Source organism: Phaseolus vulgaris, chromosome 5 (assembly GCF_000499845.2).
Source record: "Phaseolus vulgaris cultivar G19833 chromosome 5, P. vulgaris v2.0, whole genome shotgun sequence".
In the NCBI taxonomy this organism is placed as follows: Eukaryota; Viridiplantae; Streptophyta; class Magnoliopsida; order Fabales; family Fabaceae; genus Phaseolus; species Phaseolus vulgaris.
Genome location: NC_023755.2, coordinates 12280407 through 12294418, shown reverse-complemented (window position 1 = coordinate 12294418; position 14012 = coordinate 12280407). Strand labels below are relative to the sequence as shown.

Genomic DNA, 14012 nt, shown 5'->3' with positions numbered 1-14012 from the left:
GGTTTTCAGCCATTATTTTTCCTTGTTAGAAGTAATGTGATGCGCCGCCTAGGCCATGGCGTCGCCAAGGAAGAAGGCGTCGCCTAGGTCTTGGCGTCGCCCAGAAAGAAGACGCCGCCCAAGGGAAGGCATGCATCATTGGCGGAACGAGACGAAAGGAAGTTGCGCGGTATATGAGGCATATGCAAAGTAAAGTGGCGTTGTAAAGAATTATGATATTGGAAAATTGTTGTTACAAGCAATGTTCAGTACAAAATGCAAAAACACAAACAGGCCGCTTCTCAGCGCTCATCAGAGTCATCACTGGAGGAAGGCGAAGCCTCTTTCCTAGCCCGCAGCGCTCGGGTAAGTCGTGTCCTCTTTTCTCGGCTTATTTTCGAACCTGCACAAAGGGAACAGATGTGTTAGAGACACAGTGAAGAAAGACAGGCACAGTTAGAAAGTAACGAGGGTCGAAGTTGCCTAAGGCAGTGGTTCTTACTTATGTACTTCTCAAGGGTCCTAGCGTTGAACTCCAAGCTGATCACCGTAGCGGAGTCAAAACCTCCCGCCTCAGCAAGAATCCGGCAAGCTATTTGATCACTTGGAGCCAGATTCTTGAGGGATTTGGCTTTGAGGGCCTTTTCCTCTCTCACCCAGTATAGTGGAAACCCATCGAGGGCGTCGGGAACAAGATCGGTACAGCAGATCTTGAAGAACCGGCCTTTCCACCCCGTGAACGAGCTTTGGAAGGGCGTGAAGAGAACTCTTCCGGGTACATTGCTGAGAGTTACCCAGAGGTTGTGTCTCTGTCTCTTCACCTCAAAAAAGTGAAGAAAGAGGTCAACCGAGGGTGCACAACCCAGAAACCCAAAGAGGACATCGAAGGCCTTGACAAAGGCCCAGCTGTTGGGGTATAACTGGGCTGGAGCCACGTTGATCTCCGTCAGCAGTTCCTTCTCGAACCAGGAGAAGGGTAAGCGCACCCCGATGGTCTTGAACACCACCTGGTAAAAGTAAAAGAAAGGGACCCCGCTGTTGGCCCGTTCGTCGCCACACACTGGCTCCCCCAGAGTGCAAGGGAGCACAGCGATGTCGTCATCGTGCCTCCTCGCGAAGGCCCGGTGGTCGTAAGAACACGACTCCCCTTTGTGTTCCCGTACGGCCCTGGTGGAAAGCAAGCACGAATACTCATCAAGAAGTTCGCTCGAGGCCCAAGGGTACAAGTCTTTGGGACGAACCCTAGGGGAAGCATCGTGAGAAGACATTCTTTAGCAAGATCAGGATGGCTAGAAGTGCAAGGGTTGAGCGTGGGGAGCGAAGGTTAGAACAGCCTTTCGGCAGAGGAGAAAGGGTGCAAGAAGAAAGAACGCAAGTAGGTTATGGGAAGTGAGAGAATGATGAAGATAGTTCCAGAGCTTGAAGAGTTAAATAAAGCGGTTAGAGCGCCAAACGACGTGAATGGATGCACCGCACGATTGATACACGTGGCAGAAGATGAAAGGACGACGCTGGCATTCCTGGTTTAAATCAGAAAATGTCCCGTCAACAGAATATCCAATGGTACGATCCGCCGTCAAAGATGAGCCAGGGGTACAGCAAGAGTCAGAAAATGAAATGACTAGATACCCCACCAACCATGTAAGCAGCGCCACGTGGATCAAGTCGAATGACAGAAGGTCCCATCAGCTATACAAGGAGCGCCACGTGGATGGCACAGGCAAGGCCTTGGGCTCTTCGCTGTTATCAGGCGTTGACCAAGGCAAGGATTAAGGTCAATGACGAAGTAAAGGTAACGCCCGAGGCGTTGCCAGGAAGGACGTAAAGGGCGACGACAGACGAGATGTCGCGGGCGTCGCCAACCCAAATACCGACAGGCGTCGCCTCCCCGATACCCACAGGTAGGAAAGACTGTGGAGGGAGACGAAAGCAAAGAAAAGCAAAGTTAGTCACAGGCGTCGCCTCCCCGATGCCCACAGGTAGGAAAGACTGTGGAGGGAGGCGAAACCGCCGAACGCCAGCGAGTCACTGGCAGGGTGTTCTCCGATACCTATGGGCAGGAAAGACCATGGAGGGAACAAAAACCCCACAGCACTCAGCGTTTAGACACCCGGGGACGATACGGTGCTGCTTTAGCAGGCCTCTCCTTAGGCGTGGGCGCCGAGCGTTAAAAGATCAAAGAAAGAACCTTTCGGTATCAGAGACGTCCCGTGGACGATACGGCACCACTTAGTGAGCCTCTCCATGGGTGTAAGGGTTGGCGGGCGACCTTACCCAATCATACCAAACCGCCCAATGAAGTGTGAGAAACGGGCAGAACACGGATAAAATAATTGAAGCGTATGAAGGGAAAAGATGAGAACGAGATCGCATAGGCAGAATCGTATGTGAAAAAGAAATAAAGACAATTGTGCGAATGTCCTAAGTCAGTAACAAGAGTGCGGATAGTTCAAAAAATTACAAGTTTTGGCAGATAAAATCAAAATGTGAAGGTAAAGAATGAAGAGTTAAGCTTGAAGAGGAAGGTGGCGGATGAGGGGCAGCAGTTCAGTCGTTCAAATCCATGGGCACGACCTTCCCGTCAACTACGTGGTGTGTGGGGTCGCAGTTTGAAAGGTTGACGCCAGGATTCTCGCAGGACGCCTGGGACAGGGCCTCCTGGAACCCCTCCTCGAAGGTGCCCGCCATCTCCTGGATAAGGGACTTTTTCTCCTTCTCCAGTTCCTCAATGGCGGCGTCTCCAGAGGCCACCTGCTTCTCCAGAGCCTCTTTCTCCACGCGAAGCCGGCTAACCTCAACCTGCAGTTTGTCGTAGTCAACTCGGAGAAGGTCCATAGCTTTGGCCTGCGTGGCCATTTCCTCCTCCATCCGCTCCACCTTGGCAGCCTGTTCACAGCAATGGTCCTTCAGGTCTTTGTGAGTTTCTGCATCCGCTTTGACCACTTCCTGAAGACCCGCCACCTGTACTTGGAGAGCGACTTCACGAGCGTAGAAGTCAGCCTGGAGCTCCAAGGCCTCTGCCAGTTTCCTCTCAGTTTCTGCCCTGGACTCTTGTGCTTGTTTCAGGGAGGAACAATAAGCCTCGTTCTGGCGTCCCAGGATCCTCATCTCCTCCTCCAGGGTAGATGCCTTCGTTTCCAAGGCCTGGAGGGTTTGAGTTTGCAAGACAGCGTTTCTGGCCTGGGAGCGCCATTCGAGAGCCACCGCCAAGAAGGCCCCCAAATAGAAAGGCATACCTTCCCTCCTGTCGGTACCTTCTGGCATAGTCCCGCCACTGAAACCCCTCATCAGATGCATGATTGGAGGGGGAATGGCAATGAAGTCGGGGGCGGCAGCGTTGGGAGCCGGGGAAGCAGTGGTTTCTAGCGGCGGCAGAGGCAACGCAGATTCAGCACCTTCGCCCCTTTCCTCTTGGAGAATCATAGGAGGGAGTGAGGTTGCGCTTGGAGGGTTGTCCATAAAGGGGTTCCCTCCCTGTGGCGACGTCTCTACCAGAAGAGGAACCCGCGCGGATTTTCTCCTTCTGAAGGGCGCCACACCCTCCGATTCCTCATCGTCCGACAGAATCTCCAAAACCCTTTTTCCTTTGTCAAGAGGGGGTGGAGCCGGTGACGAGGCTGCAGCTAGGGGAACCGCGGCGATAGGCGAAGCAGAGTTGGGGGTTGGAAGCAAGTCGGAGCCAGGTGGAGACGTCGGAGATGGGCTAGAAGCAGCTTCAGCAGCGACTGGAGGCGGCGGTGTCGGGGCCGGTGGGAGAATCGGATTGGCAGCAGGGCTGGAGGAGACGCCTGCCTTGGCGGCACGAGCCTCCTTCAGTGCTTTCGCCAACATTATTCTTTTGGAAGTGCCCATCACCGATCCTACATCAAGACAGGCCAAACAACAAGGATTAGCACTGGAGCAGTTATGTGGATTCACAATACAGGAAGAGATGCGAAATGCAAGTAACATTGTGCAGTGAAAAACGGTAATGCAGATAACCATAGCAACTAATGCATCATAAATCGCCAAGAACAGATACCGAAGTATGTAGAAAGCCCATGGGCATTGAATTCGTTCGCGATGAGCTTGGCGGTATCAAAGACTATTCCCAATCCCGCCAAGGCTTTGCATATATCCCGGTCAGGCAGGGCAAGTTCGTCCAAGGCCAAGGGCTTCATAGTTATGGGCTTATCTGTCCAGTACAGGGGAAAGCCCTCTAGAATAGTAGGATCGCGCTTGGTCGCGCGAACCTTGAAAAACTTCCCCTTCCAGCCTTTGAACGAATTCTGGAAGAGCGTCAGGATGATGCGCCCGGCGATGCCAGAAAAGCTCATCCAGAGACTTTTCCCTTGTTTCTTTACCTCGAAGAAGTGAAGAAAAACGTCCACAGAGGAGGGAACTCCTAGGTAGCCAAAGAGAATTTGGAACCCCCTCACGAAAGCCCAACTGTTGGGATGGAGTTGGGCGGGAGCAGTGTTTATTTCTGTCAATAGCTCTTTTTCGAAGGGAGTTAGGGGCAGACGCAGGCCCACCCTTTTTAACACCATCTGGTAGAGGAAGAAGAAAGCGCATCCCCCAGTATCCCGTGAGTCCGCGCATACGGGTATCCCAGGTCGCACTCGGCTTACCAGGACTTGGGAGTCATGACTCTTGTGGAAAGCATTGAAGTTATAGAGGGCAGGGTCACCCCTGTGGGCCTCCACGTCCTCAACGGAGTTCAGGAGGGAACATTCGTCCAGAAGTTCGTCGGGGGCCCAGTCATATTCGCCCTTATAATGAGACTTGGGGAGCGGGGGAGGCGCGGTGGTCTTGGTCTTTGCCATCAACACCAATGCTGAAGATCAAAGGAGAAAGAAAGGGTTCAGAGAAAAGGGGTTTGGAGAGAAGAAAAGGGGAAAATGGAAGAACCCTAGGAGCGCCCTACCCGCAAAAGAACGAAGGGAAACAAGAGGAATAACGAAGCATACAAGCAACATCCAGGGAAATGCGGTAATATGGACAGTCCCAGGCAGTTCATACAGTAAGGAGAATCATCAAGGAGGGAAAAACCGTACCTTTGGAGGCAGTAGGAGAGCGCAGGAAGGAGAGAATCGCGATTGCAGAGAAAGGGATTTTGAAGGCGATGAACAGTGCGGAATTGCAGAGTGAATGAATGTAACAGTAGAGTGAGCGCGGGGTTTGGGGGTAACTTAAACGTTACATTTCGTAACCCAAGAGGCGCTAACTAAGGGCCGCAGGATCGGGCCACGCGTCAGAAGGTCGATTGCCCAGGGGAAGCGCAAAGGTCTCTAAAGGAGGGCCACGCGATGGGCCACGTGGCGCGCGATAAAGGGTAGCCCAAAAGGCGTAATCATCCCCATTGCAGGGAATGTCCAATCGGTCATTAAGAATACCCCTGTGGTTCAGATAATGTCGCGTCAGTAATTCGAAAATTTGCTGAGTCAGCAGAGAATGACACGTCATCAGGAAGGCACGTGGATGGCGGGGGCAAGGCTTTAGTCTTTGCGCTGAAGACAAGTCTTCGGCTTAAGACTGGGGGGCTTGTGTACCGTCCCGTATCAGGGCGTTGACTAAGTCAAGGTCAAAGTCAACGACTGGAAAGTCAAAGTCAGCTCGAGGTGTCGCCCAGACGTAGAGACGCCAAGAGGAGGCGTCGCCTAGGCGAAGGCGTCGCCTAGGTGAAGGCGTCGCCCAGGTGAGGGCGTCGCCAGATTAAACAGTGTAAAAGCAAGGCAATCACGGTGTGGTTCCCCGATACCCATGGGTAGGAAAGACCATGGAGGGAGCGACGTCGTGGGAAAGCCTCAGGTCCCGATATCTCGGGAAAGTGATAAAGAGAAGAAAAAGGTGGCTCCAAGGCCATAGTGATAATACCAGTAAAGGGCAGCCTGACTCGCGAAGTACCCCTGCCGCCCCAGAGACGCCTTCGGGACAGATACGACCCAAGAGGAAGGTCACGCCCAGGATAACCGGGTGCAGGGTGTGAGAGGAAGGCAGATACGCTCTCAGAGTAAGTGGCTGGATACTTGGGGGCATGAGTTGGCACCCAAAAAGCCACCCCTAGCGCAGTAGCACTCCCAAGCAGGAGGACCCACACGCAGAAACGTCCCCAGATGGGCAGAAACGCCCCCAGATGGGGTCAAGGCGTCGTGAGGCCTTCCACGTGTATGACAGCAATGCCGGAATAGAAACACCCTCAAGTCAGGTGCCAGGTAATTAAAGATATTCAATACAGTTTCCCTTTTTAGCATTCAGGTACTATTATGGCTCCCAAGCGTTTCAACGTCTTAAATGCGTTACGTTTCGTAATTAAGCGCTTTAATGAGTGCGTTACGTTTGAGTGTAAAAGTGCTTTAAGGCGCTTTAAATGTTGGGGCAGTTTAAATAGCGCTGAGAATGTCGGAAAAAGGGTTGGAACCTTTGGCAAATTTACGAGAAACTCTTTGGTTGCTTGTCCGTGCTTTAAGGTTACGAACAAGTGATTGGAGAATATTTTTGCCTAGAGGAGACAACACACAAACACAGATACACAGTTCTTTTACCACCTTCAGAGTGCCACACGCGGTGCTCAGATACGTGGGTGGACAGTTTTTGGTGTTTCTTGCTGGCTGACTTGAGCGTCGGAGTGCAAACGGCCGCTAGGGCGCCTCTTTGTCCTCTTTTTTGCAGGAATTTACAGGCAATCAGTGGGAAGGAGTCCTTAGCTGACGGTTGAGGTCGCGCACGAAGACGTCCCGGTCAACCGGACGGAACACTTATCTTTTTCATTACCCAAGGTTCCTACTCATACACCATATTGGATAAAGAATGTTAAGGATGAATTTTTCATACATTCTAGATTTCCAAATAAATTCATTTCTAATCAATCTTTTCCAACATGGGCTATGTATAGGACATCTTTTTTTGAACTCCCAACATTTCAATGTACTAAGTCATGTTTGCCTATTTCTTCTTGTATTCTCTTATCTAATTGCAAACTGACTTTGTTTTATGCAGGAGTACTGAATTCGTGGACGAATTCTCTCCAACTTGGGGAGTATGATGAGAATCAGAAAGATGTTATCAATAGAAGAAATGGACAATGGCCAAATCATTTAAAGTTCTTCTTATTAGTCTTTGCAAAAGATGAGGCCCAAGCCCAAGAAGGCCCAAGCCCAAGAAGCCCAAGTCCAAACCATGAGGGGCAAGGCCAAGCATTAAATAAAAGAGCATCATTTGAATGACTCTTGTAGGAGGTGTGGATATTAAATAAATAGGTGTGAATGTATTAGAGAGAGTCACATTGTCCATGTGACTTAGTAGGGGGGTGTAGGTGTAGTTTTTTAGGAGGTGTCATAGTAGAAAAAGGTCACACCTCCCATGTGACTTGTTTTTGGTGGGAATTTCAAATGAGTTTTATTTGAAATTTCCCACCTATTTTTCAGCACCTCTAGGCTATAAATAAGGTGCTTTCCTTTGTAATTTTCAGATTGGAATTTTATAGTAGAGAGACTATACTAAAATTTGGAGAGAAATTGTGAGTCTTGAGTCTTCTTCTACCTTTGCCTTATCTTGTGAGCAATGGTGAGCTTCAAGTGGCGGCACTCCATCACTTATCTTGGATCAAGGAACCAAGTGGCGTGAAGTGGTCTTCCAATTCTCAAAATCCAGCAAGCTTCTTCTATAAGTGTTTGATAGCTGTCGTTTTGCTGTCAAATTAATATGATTCTAGCGTAGACTTGTCTAACACTAGAGAGATGATAGTATAATTGTGGACAAATGTCCCCAAGTCGTCTCCCAACGAATCCAATAGTAAAATCAGTTGATCAGGGTTTAAAATCTATCTGCAAGCAATAAAAGTTAGCAATAACAATAAAGATGAAAAGGGGGTTTGAGATAGTTGTGCAAAAAATATAAAAGAGATTAAAATAGCAAATAAAAAGCGGTTGATCCCAAGTTCTTCCACCATTGAATTCTTCACAGGTTCTCTAAAGATTAATCTTTTCTCAATCCTCCAACAGAGCTAAACCAGATTGAACATGCGCCGATCTGATTCAACTGAAACTCACTAATAAAACATGCGTCTACTAGTTTAATCAATACCCACTTTGTTCCATGCGTATACTCCATGGGAATGCTTACCTCCTCTCCCTTGAATCATGCGCCCAAGAAATTAATTAGAACAATGCGAACTAACTAAGAAACCAAAGTTTAAGATAAGGAAGACTCTCAATCATGCGTTCAAGTACAACCTCTCACAAAAACCAGTTTTCCAGGAGATTAGACAATAAAAACAACTGCTATAGAGAATTAAAAATCGAAACTTTTATTGAACAAAACCTCAGAACTCAATGGGGAATTACAAAAGAATCAACCAAAAAGGTTTAGCCTTCCATGCGGAGGCAAAACAAAAGAATTACTAAGAAGAAAATAAACTAAGAAAACCCTATGAAGCTCTCCCCTTTTATCCTTGATGCTTGTGTCCTTTTATAGACTTTTCTGCTCCAAGGATCTTGAGAGAATATTGTAGTTTATATTTTGTTAACAGTTTCCAAGTTTCTATCTTTCCATAATTCTTGTATTTTGCAAAAGATTTGCTTCCAATTCTGTTTCTGAGATATTGTAGATTTTATTTTCTCTTTCTTCTCCTCAGAATTTGTTTCCTGTTTTGGTTCAAGAAGCAACTTGGACTTTTGCATATTTGGCCCATTCACAAAGGTAGATGCTTCCTCCGGATAATTTACTCTAAAAACACAAAATTAACAATAATAATAGTTAAGGCCTAAATAAACTCAATTATAAGAATATTAATTAAAACAATGGATTTATTTATTATTATAGTCCAATAATCTATGAATAAGGCTAATGAGTGTGAATAAATATATGCTCATCAGTGTTCTTCTTCCTTTTCTTCAATTTTCATTCGGTAGTTCTTAATTTCTAGTTTTTACTTTCATTTCTACCGTTTGAATTTCTGTTTTCCAGCTTTGCTTCTAGTTTCTGTTCGGTGCAGTAGTTTATTATTTCATTTCTGTCCAGCTTTCAATTCTTGTTCTTCATTCCTTGTTGTTTGATTCCATTTGACAATATATGGACTTCCATATGAGCTTTGGTTGGTGCAAAGTCTTGGTGAGTTCTTGAATTAGAACATTGATCCAATTCTAAGTAAGGTGCCATTTATGACCAACTCAAGTTGCTCCTAAGAATGTCAAAGAATCATGTATTCTTGTTGTTGCATTCACATCAGAAGTGGTCCACCTAAATCATAGAAAACATTAAGCCAAAATCATCATACTGCAATGAAAGCCAGAAGAATTATACAAATGTTTATAATTGTTAAAAGATACCTTTGTCTCCCAATTGATAGTCCTCCGATCTTAGTTCCTCATGACTTTTGTCTTTGTAAACAGGCATGGCAGATATGGATTCCAATTTTGCAGTCTGCCCAGAGGTACCACTATCTGCTTCCGTTGTTGCTGTGTAACTAGCTACTCTACTTCCACCCCGTTGCTGACCTCCAAAACCTGACTGTCCAATACCAGTATTTCGAAAGGCCGATGATGGTGTTTGAGATCCTGAAAGAGAAAATATTTGATGATTACTTTCAACTACATTTGCCCAAGATACTATATGCCCAATATCTTTAAAATAGAAATATAATTGAAGAAGAGTTAGCTCCAAATGGCGATGGGGACGAACCAAAAATAGAGGGTTCTGCTGCTGTTGCTTCTGTTGAAGAACCAAAAGCTGATGAACTGAAGACTGGAGCAGCAGAAGTTCCAAATCCAGAAGAAAAGGGTGAACTCTTTGGGGCAAACGGGTTAGAATTAGGTGTTGTGGAAGAAAAAGAATTGCCTGATGATTGACCAAACACTGATGAAGGAGAAAAGGCATTTGTCTGTGTTGTAGACAAACTGAAGCCTGCCAAACCAGTAGACTGACCAGAGGGCAGTGGTCCACCTAAATTATAGAAAACATTAAGTCAAAATCATCATACTGCAATGAAAGCCAGAAGAATTAAACAAATGTTTATAATTGTTAAAAAATACCTTTGTCTCCCAATTGATAGTCCCCCCATCTTAGTTCCTCATGACTTTTGTCTTTGTAAACAGGCATGGCAGATATGGATTCCAATTTTGCAGTCTCCCCAGAGGTACCACTATCTCCTTCTGCTTCCGTTGTTGCTGTGTAACTAGCTACTCTACTTCCACCCCGTCCCTGACCTCCAAAACCTGACTGTCCAATACCAGTATTTCCAAAGGCCGATGATGGTGTTTGAGATCCTGAAAGTGAAAATATTTGAAGATTACTTTCAACTACATGTGCACAAGATACTATAGGGCCTAATATCTTTAAAGTAGAAATATAACAGTCAAAATTCTAATGGTTCTTGAACTCACCAAATGCTGAACTCTGACCTCCAAAGGGTGAGGCCGTACTACCAAATGGACTGCTGCTATCAAATGCAGAAGAAGACTGACCAAAAGCCTGAGTGGATCCAAAATTAAATGCAGGCGTACTAGAGGGCCCAAAAGCAGGAGTACTAGAGGCCCCAAATGGAGTGCTTGAACTACCAAATGCAGACGTGCTTGATGGACCAAACATAGGGTTACTAGAAGCACCAAAGGCTCCCCCACCACCAAATACGGGAGAACTTGACACCCCAAATGCAATCCCTGTGCTACCAAAAGTTGGGCTAGAGGTGGAACCAAACGCAGGGGTGCTAGTTGCATCAAATGCAGGAGTGCTCGATTTACCAAATGCAGGAGTGCTTGTAGCACCAAACGCTGGCTGAGATAACTCACCAAAAGGGGTTGAGAAACCAAGTATGCTGCTTCCAAAAGCTGGTTGTAATTGCTGTGTAGCACCGAATGGATTTGTTTGAGTAGGAATAGATCCAAAACCTCCAAAAGCAGGCTTCTGACCAAAAACTGATGATCCTATAAAGCAAGAGAATTAATTCTCAAAATTGAACCACAAAACTGTCCCGATAACATAATAAAAAAGAAAAGAAGAAGACAGCAAATTAAATGATAATTCAATGAACAACCTGGTGAAAAAATTTGATGTAATTTTAAGCTTTCAGAAGGAAATAATTGAAGACAATCTGATGAACAAACAAGAAAAACAACTTTGAAACAAAATGAAAAAAGAATTCCATGCACTCGTACCACAAAATGACGATGATGAGCTACCACAAGAAGACTGTTGAGCCGCACCAAATACCCAAGTGGAAGTACCTCCGAACATGAAACTGCCAGTTTGCGAACCAAATGGACTCGTACTACCAAATGGCTTAGGGACAAATGGATTGGTACTTGAATTGGTCAGTCCAAAAACTGATTGAGAGCCAAAAGGGCTCGACGAAGACTGCGCAAAAGCTGTCGAAAGAATAACTCAAATTTATCAACGGTTTGCGAAAGTAATCAATAAGTAACACATCACGAATTAACGCAGCGGAGGCAATACTTACGGTTCGAACCAAACATCGTTAGAAGCAAGGTAGTAACAAACGCGATCTGAATCGAAGAATGTTATGCCTTGGCGATTGTGCTACCTACTAATTCGAAGTTACGAACCCTCTCTCTGTTGGACGCGAAATGCAAAAACAAGAAGGAGGGGATGGTGATCGGAGAAGAAGACGGGGTTTTCTTTCGGTTTTTGGTGATTTAGCGGTTGATTACAAGAAACGAAACGAGAGTTTTGGGACTCTTTCTTCCTACACCTCCATACCTTCTGCCACCCCATACTTACCATTTTATCTTTTTTTTCACTCCTTGAATTTGAAATAATAAGCCTATGGATTATGTAATTCGGATAAATTTCGGATTATATAATCCGGATAAATTCCAGATTACATAATCAAGAAGTCAATTTCATATTTAGAAAAGACTTCCAGATTATGTAATCCGGAAGCTAATCACAAAAGACTTCTGGATTACATAAATCAAAAGCTAATTCTGAATCTAATAAAAAGACTTCCGGATTATGTAATCCAGAATATTGAAAAGGGTATTTTTGGAATAAGAAAAAATTATGGGGGTGACACGGAGGTACAGGAAGAAGCAGCCGAGTTTTGGATGAAAAAGGTGATGGGCCTGCATCAAAATAGGCCCAATTGTGAAAGCCGCGTAGCTTAAAAATTTCGCTGGATAGAAAAACAAAAGGCACATTCTCCGCACCTGGTCAATTCAAACGGGCACCTGACCATAAACGTGAAAAGATAAAAGTGCCCTTAATAAATATTAAATTAGGTTAAGTAATGAATGTGAATTAGAGACCTACACTCAACCCTCATCCATAGACATGTTAATGACTTATGGATTTTTTCATCCATAAACAATTGTATGACTTACAGATTTTTTTATCCATAAGCATCAATATTGGGTTATGGATTTTTTTATCCATAGGCACAAATATTAGGTTACGGATAAATTCATCCATAGGCACAAATATTGGTTTATAGATATATCCATCCATAGGCACAAATATTGGGTTACGGATAAATCCATCCATATGCACAAATATTGGGTTACGGATAAATCCATCCGTAGGCACCATTGTGTAGTCAATACATCACAGATATTAATGCATAAATGCATCACAAATGTAGTCAATACATATATTAAAACATCCCAAAAAAAAACATTACTTATCTATTACAAATGTTTAAGATTAGAAATATCGTCTAATGGACATTATTTGTGTGTAAACTTGCATCTGGCTAGTGTAGTATGTTGACCAAGATTGGGTTGTAGGATAACAATGTGATGCCCACAATATATCTGTAGCTGAAATAGGACAACCAGCTTTCAACTTCACCTACAAAAGTAATAAATATAAGTTACATAATATAAGTTTTAAGTTAGCACTATTAGTGACTTTACATGGACGTTTTGGGTATACCTGGACATAATGATTTCCATGGACGTGCCCAATTGCAATGATTTAGTATTGAGTGAAGTTACTTGGTGGTTGGGTTCTTACGGAAAAATAGTCAATGAAACCAAAATAGCATTGTACCGATTAGCAAATGTCTCACTACACTTATGTGTCATATCTTCATTATCTAACGAATTGTAAGTTATTGATTGCTCCATATCAACATCATCTAATCCATCCCACAAATCAATCTCTTCTGAAATTCTCATGTATGAGTCTTGTGTATCCATTCACGATGCTGAAAAAAAAAATTACTTAGCTTGCAGAAAATAGTCAACTATTATGGATATGGAAATCCATAATTCAAAAATAAACTACGGGTATGAATATCCATAATTCAAAATACAACTACGGATATGGATATCCATAATTCAAAATACAATTACGGATAATTATATATGTAATGCGGTGATATGGTGCAGAAAATGTTACTGACTAACGGATGCTTACATCCGTAACGTTAAAAGAAGACTTTCGGATATTGGTATCCGTCACTACCTGAGCTCGAATAAAATGTGATAAAGAAGCTTAAATCGGTTCTTACCACACAACAATGTCAAAGTGCAAACGATCTCGTCCACCACCACTGTAAATCCACCTCCTACGCAACTCAAAGCACCACCAAAGAAGAAAACCAACTCAAAGCACCACCGTCACAACTTTTCCAAAGAAACTTTCACAGTTTTTCAAACTAAAGAAGACAAGGGCATAGTTGGATTTTGAAAATTTCGTCAGGTGCAGGAAGCAAATGATCGGGTGCAAGAAGTAATTGCCAAAACAAAAACATTGTTGGATTGGACTATTGACTATTGAAGGGATATTTTCTTCTTTTAAAATTTGTCGAGTGAAGTCAGCTTTTTATATAATAATGAAATAATAATTAGTAAATATTCGCTTTTAAAAGTATAATAAAAAAATTCTTGATATATTTAGTAAAAAATAAATTTAAGCATATTAATGTAATACTCTAATAAAATTATCATTTTTATTATAAACCCAATAAAAGACCTATACAAAGTTGTTCCCGCCGGTTGACTAGGTTTAACACCTTCTCTTGGATCTACTGCAATTGAGTATTGAGTTGTGTATCTCCGTTGTGACAAAGGACGCCCTACCTGTTGATTGCACTC

General features: G+C 44.2%; 1 protein-coding gene across 4 annotated transcripts; it reads right to left on the bottom strand.

Annotated features, from left to right (window-relative positions):
- Positions 1 to 8245: 8245 nt before the first annotated feature.
- Positions 8246 to 11674, bottom strand: LOC137835170 (nuclear pore complex protein NUP98A-like). Of its 4 annotated transcripts, none has more exons than XM_068643544.1 (7): positions 11414 to 11674; positions 11112 to 11321; positions 10341 to 10880; positions 9990 to 10223; positions 9640 to 9900; positions 9288 to 9515; positions 8246 to 9198 (listed from the first exon to the last, which is right to left on the bottom strand). In XM_068643544.1, the coding sequence occupies exons 1-7, from the start codon at positions 11427 to 11429 to the stop codon at positions 9179 to 9181; spliced, it is 1509 nt and encodes a 502-aa protein (XP_068499645.1). In that variant the 5' UTR covers positions 11430 to 11674; the 3' UTR covers positions 8246 to 9178. The 4 variants fall into 4 exon arrangements, with proteins under 4 accessions (XP_068499645.1, XP_068499648.1, XP_068499646.1 ...); XM_068643547.1 differs by having other exon boundaries at positions 8246 to 8685; XM_068643545.1 differs by having other exon boundaries at positions 8737 to 9139.
- Positions 11675 to 14012: the final 2338 nt, after the last annotated feature.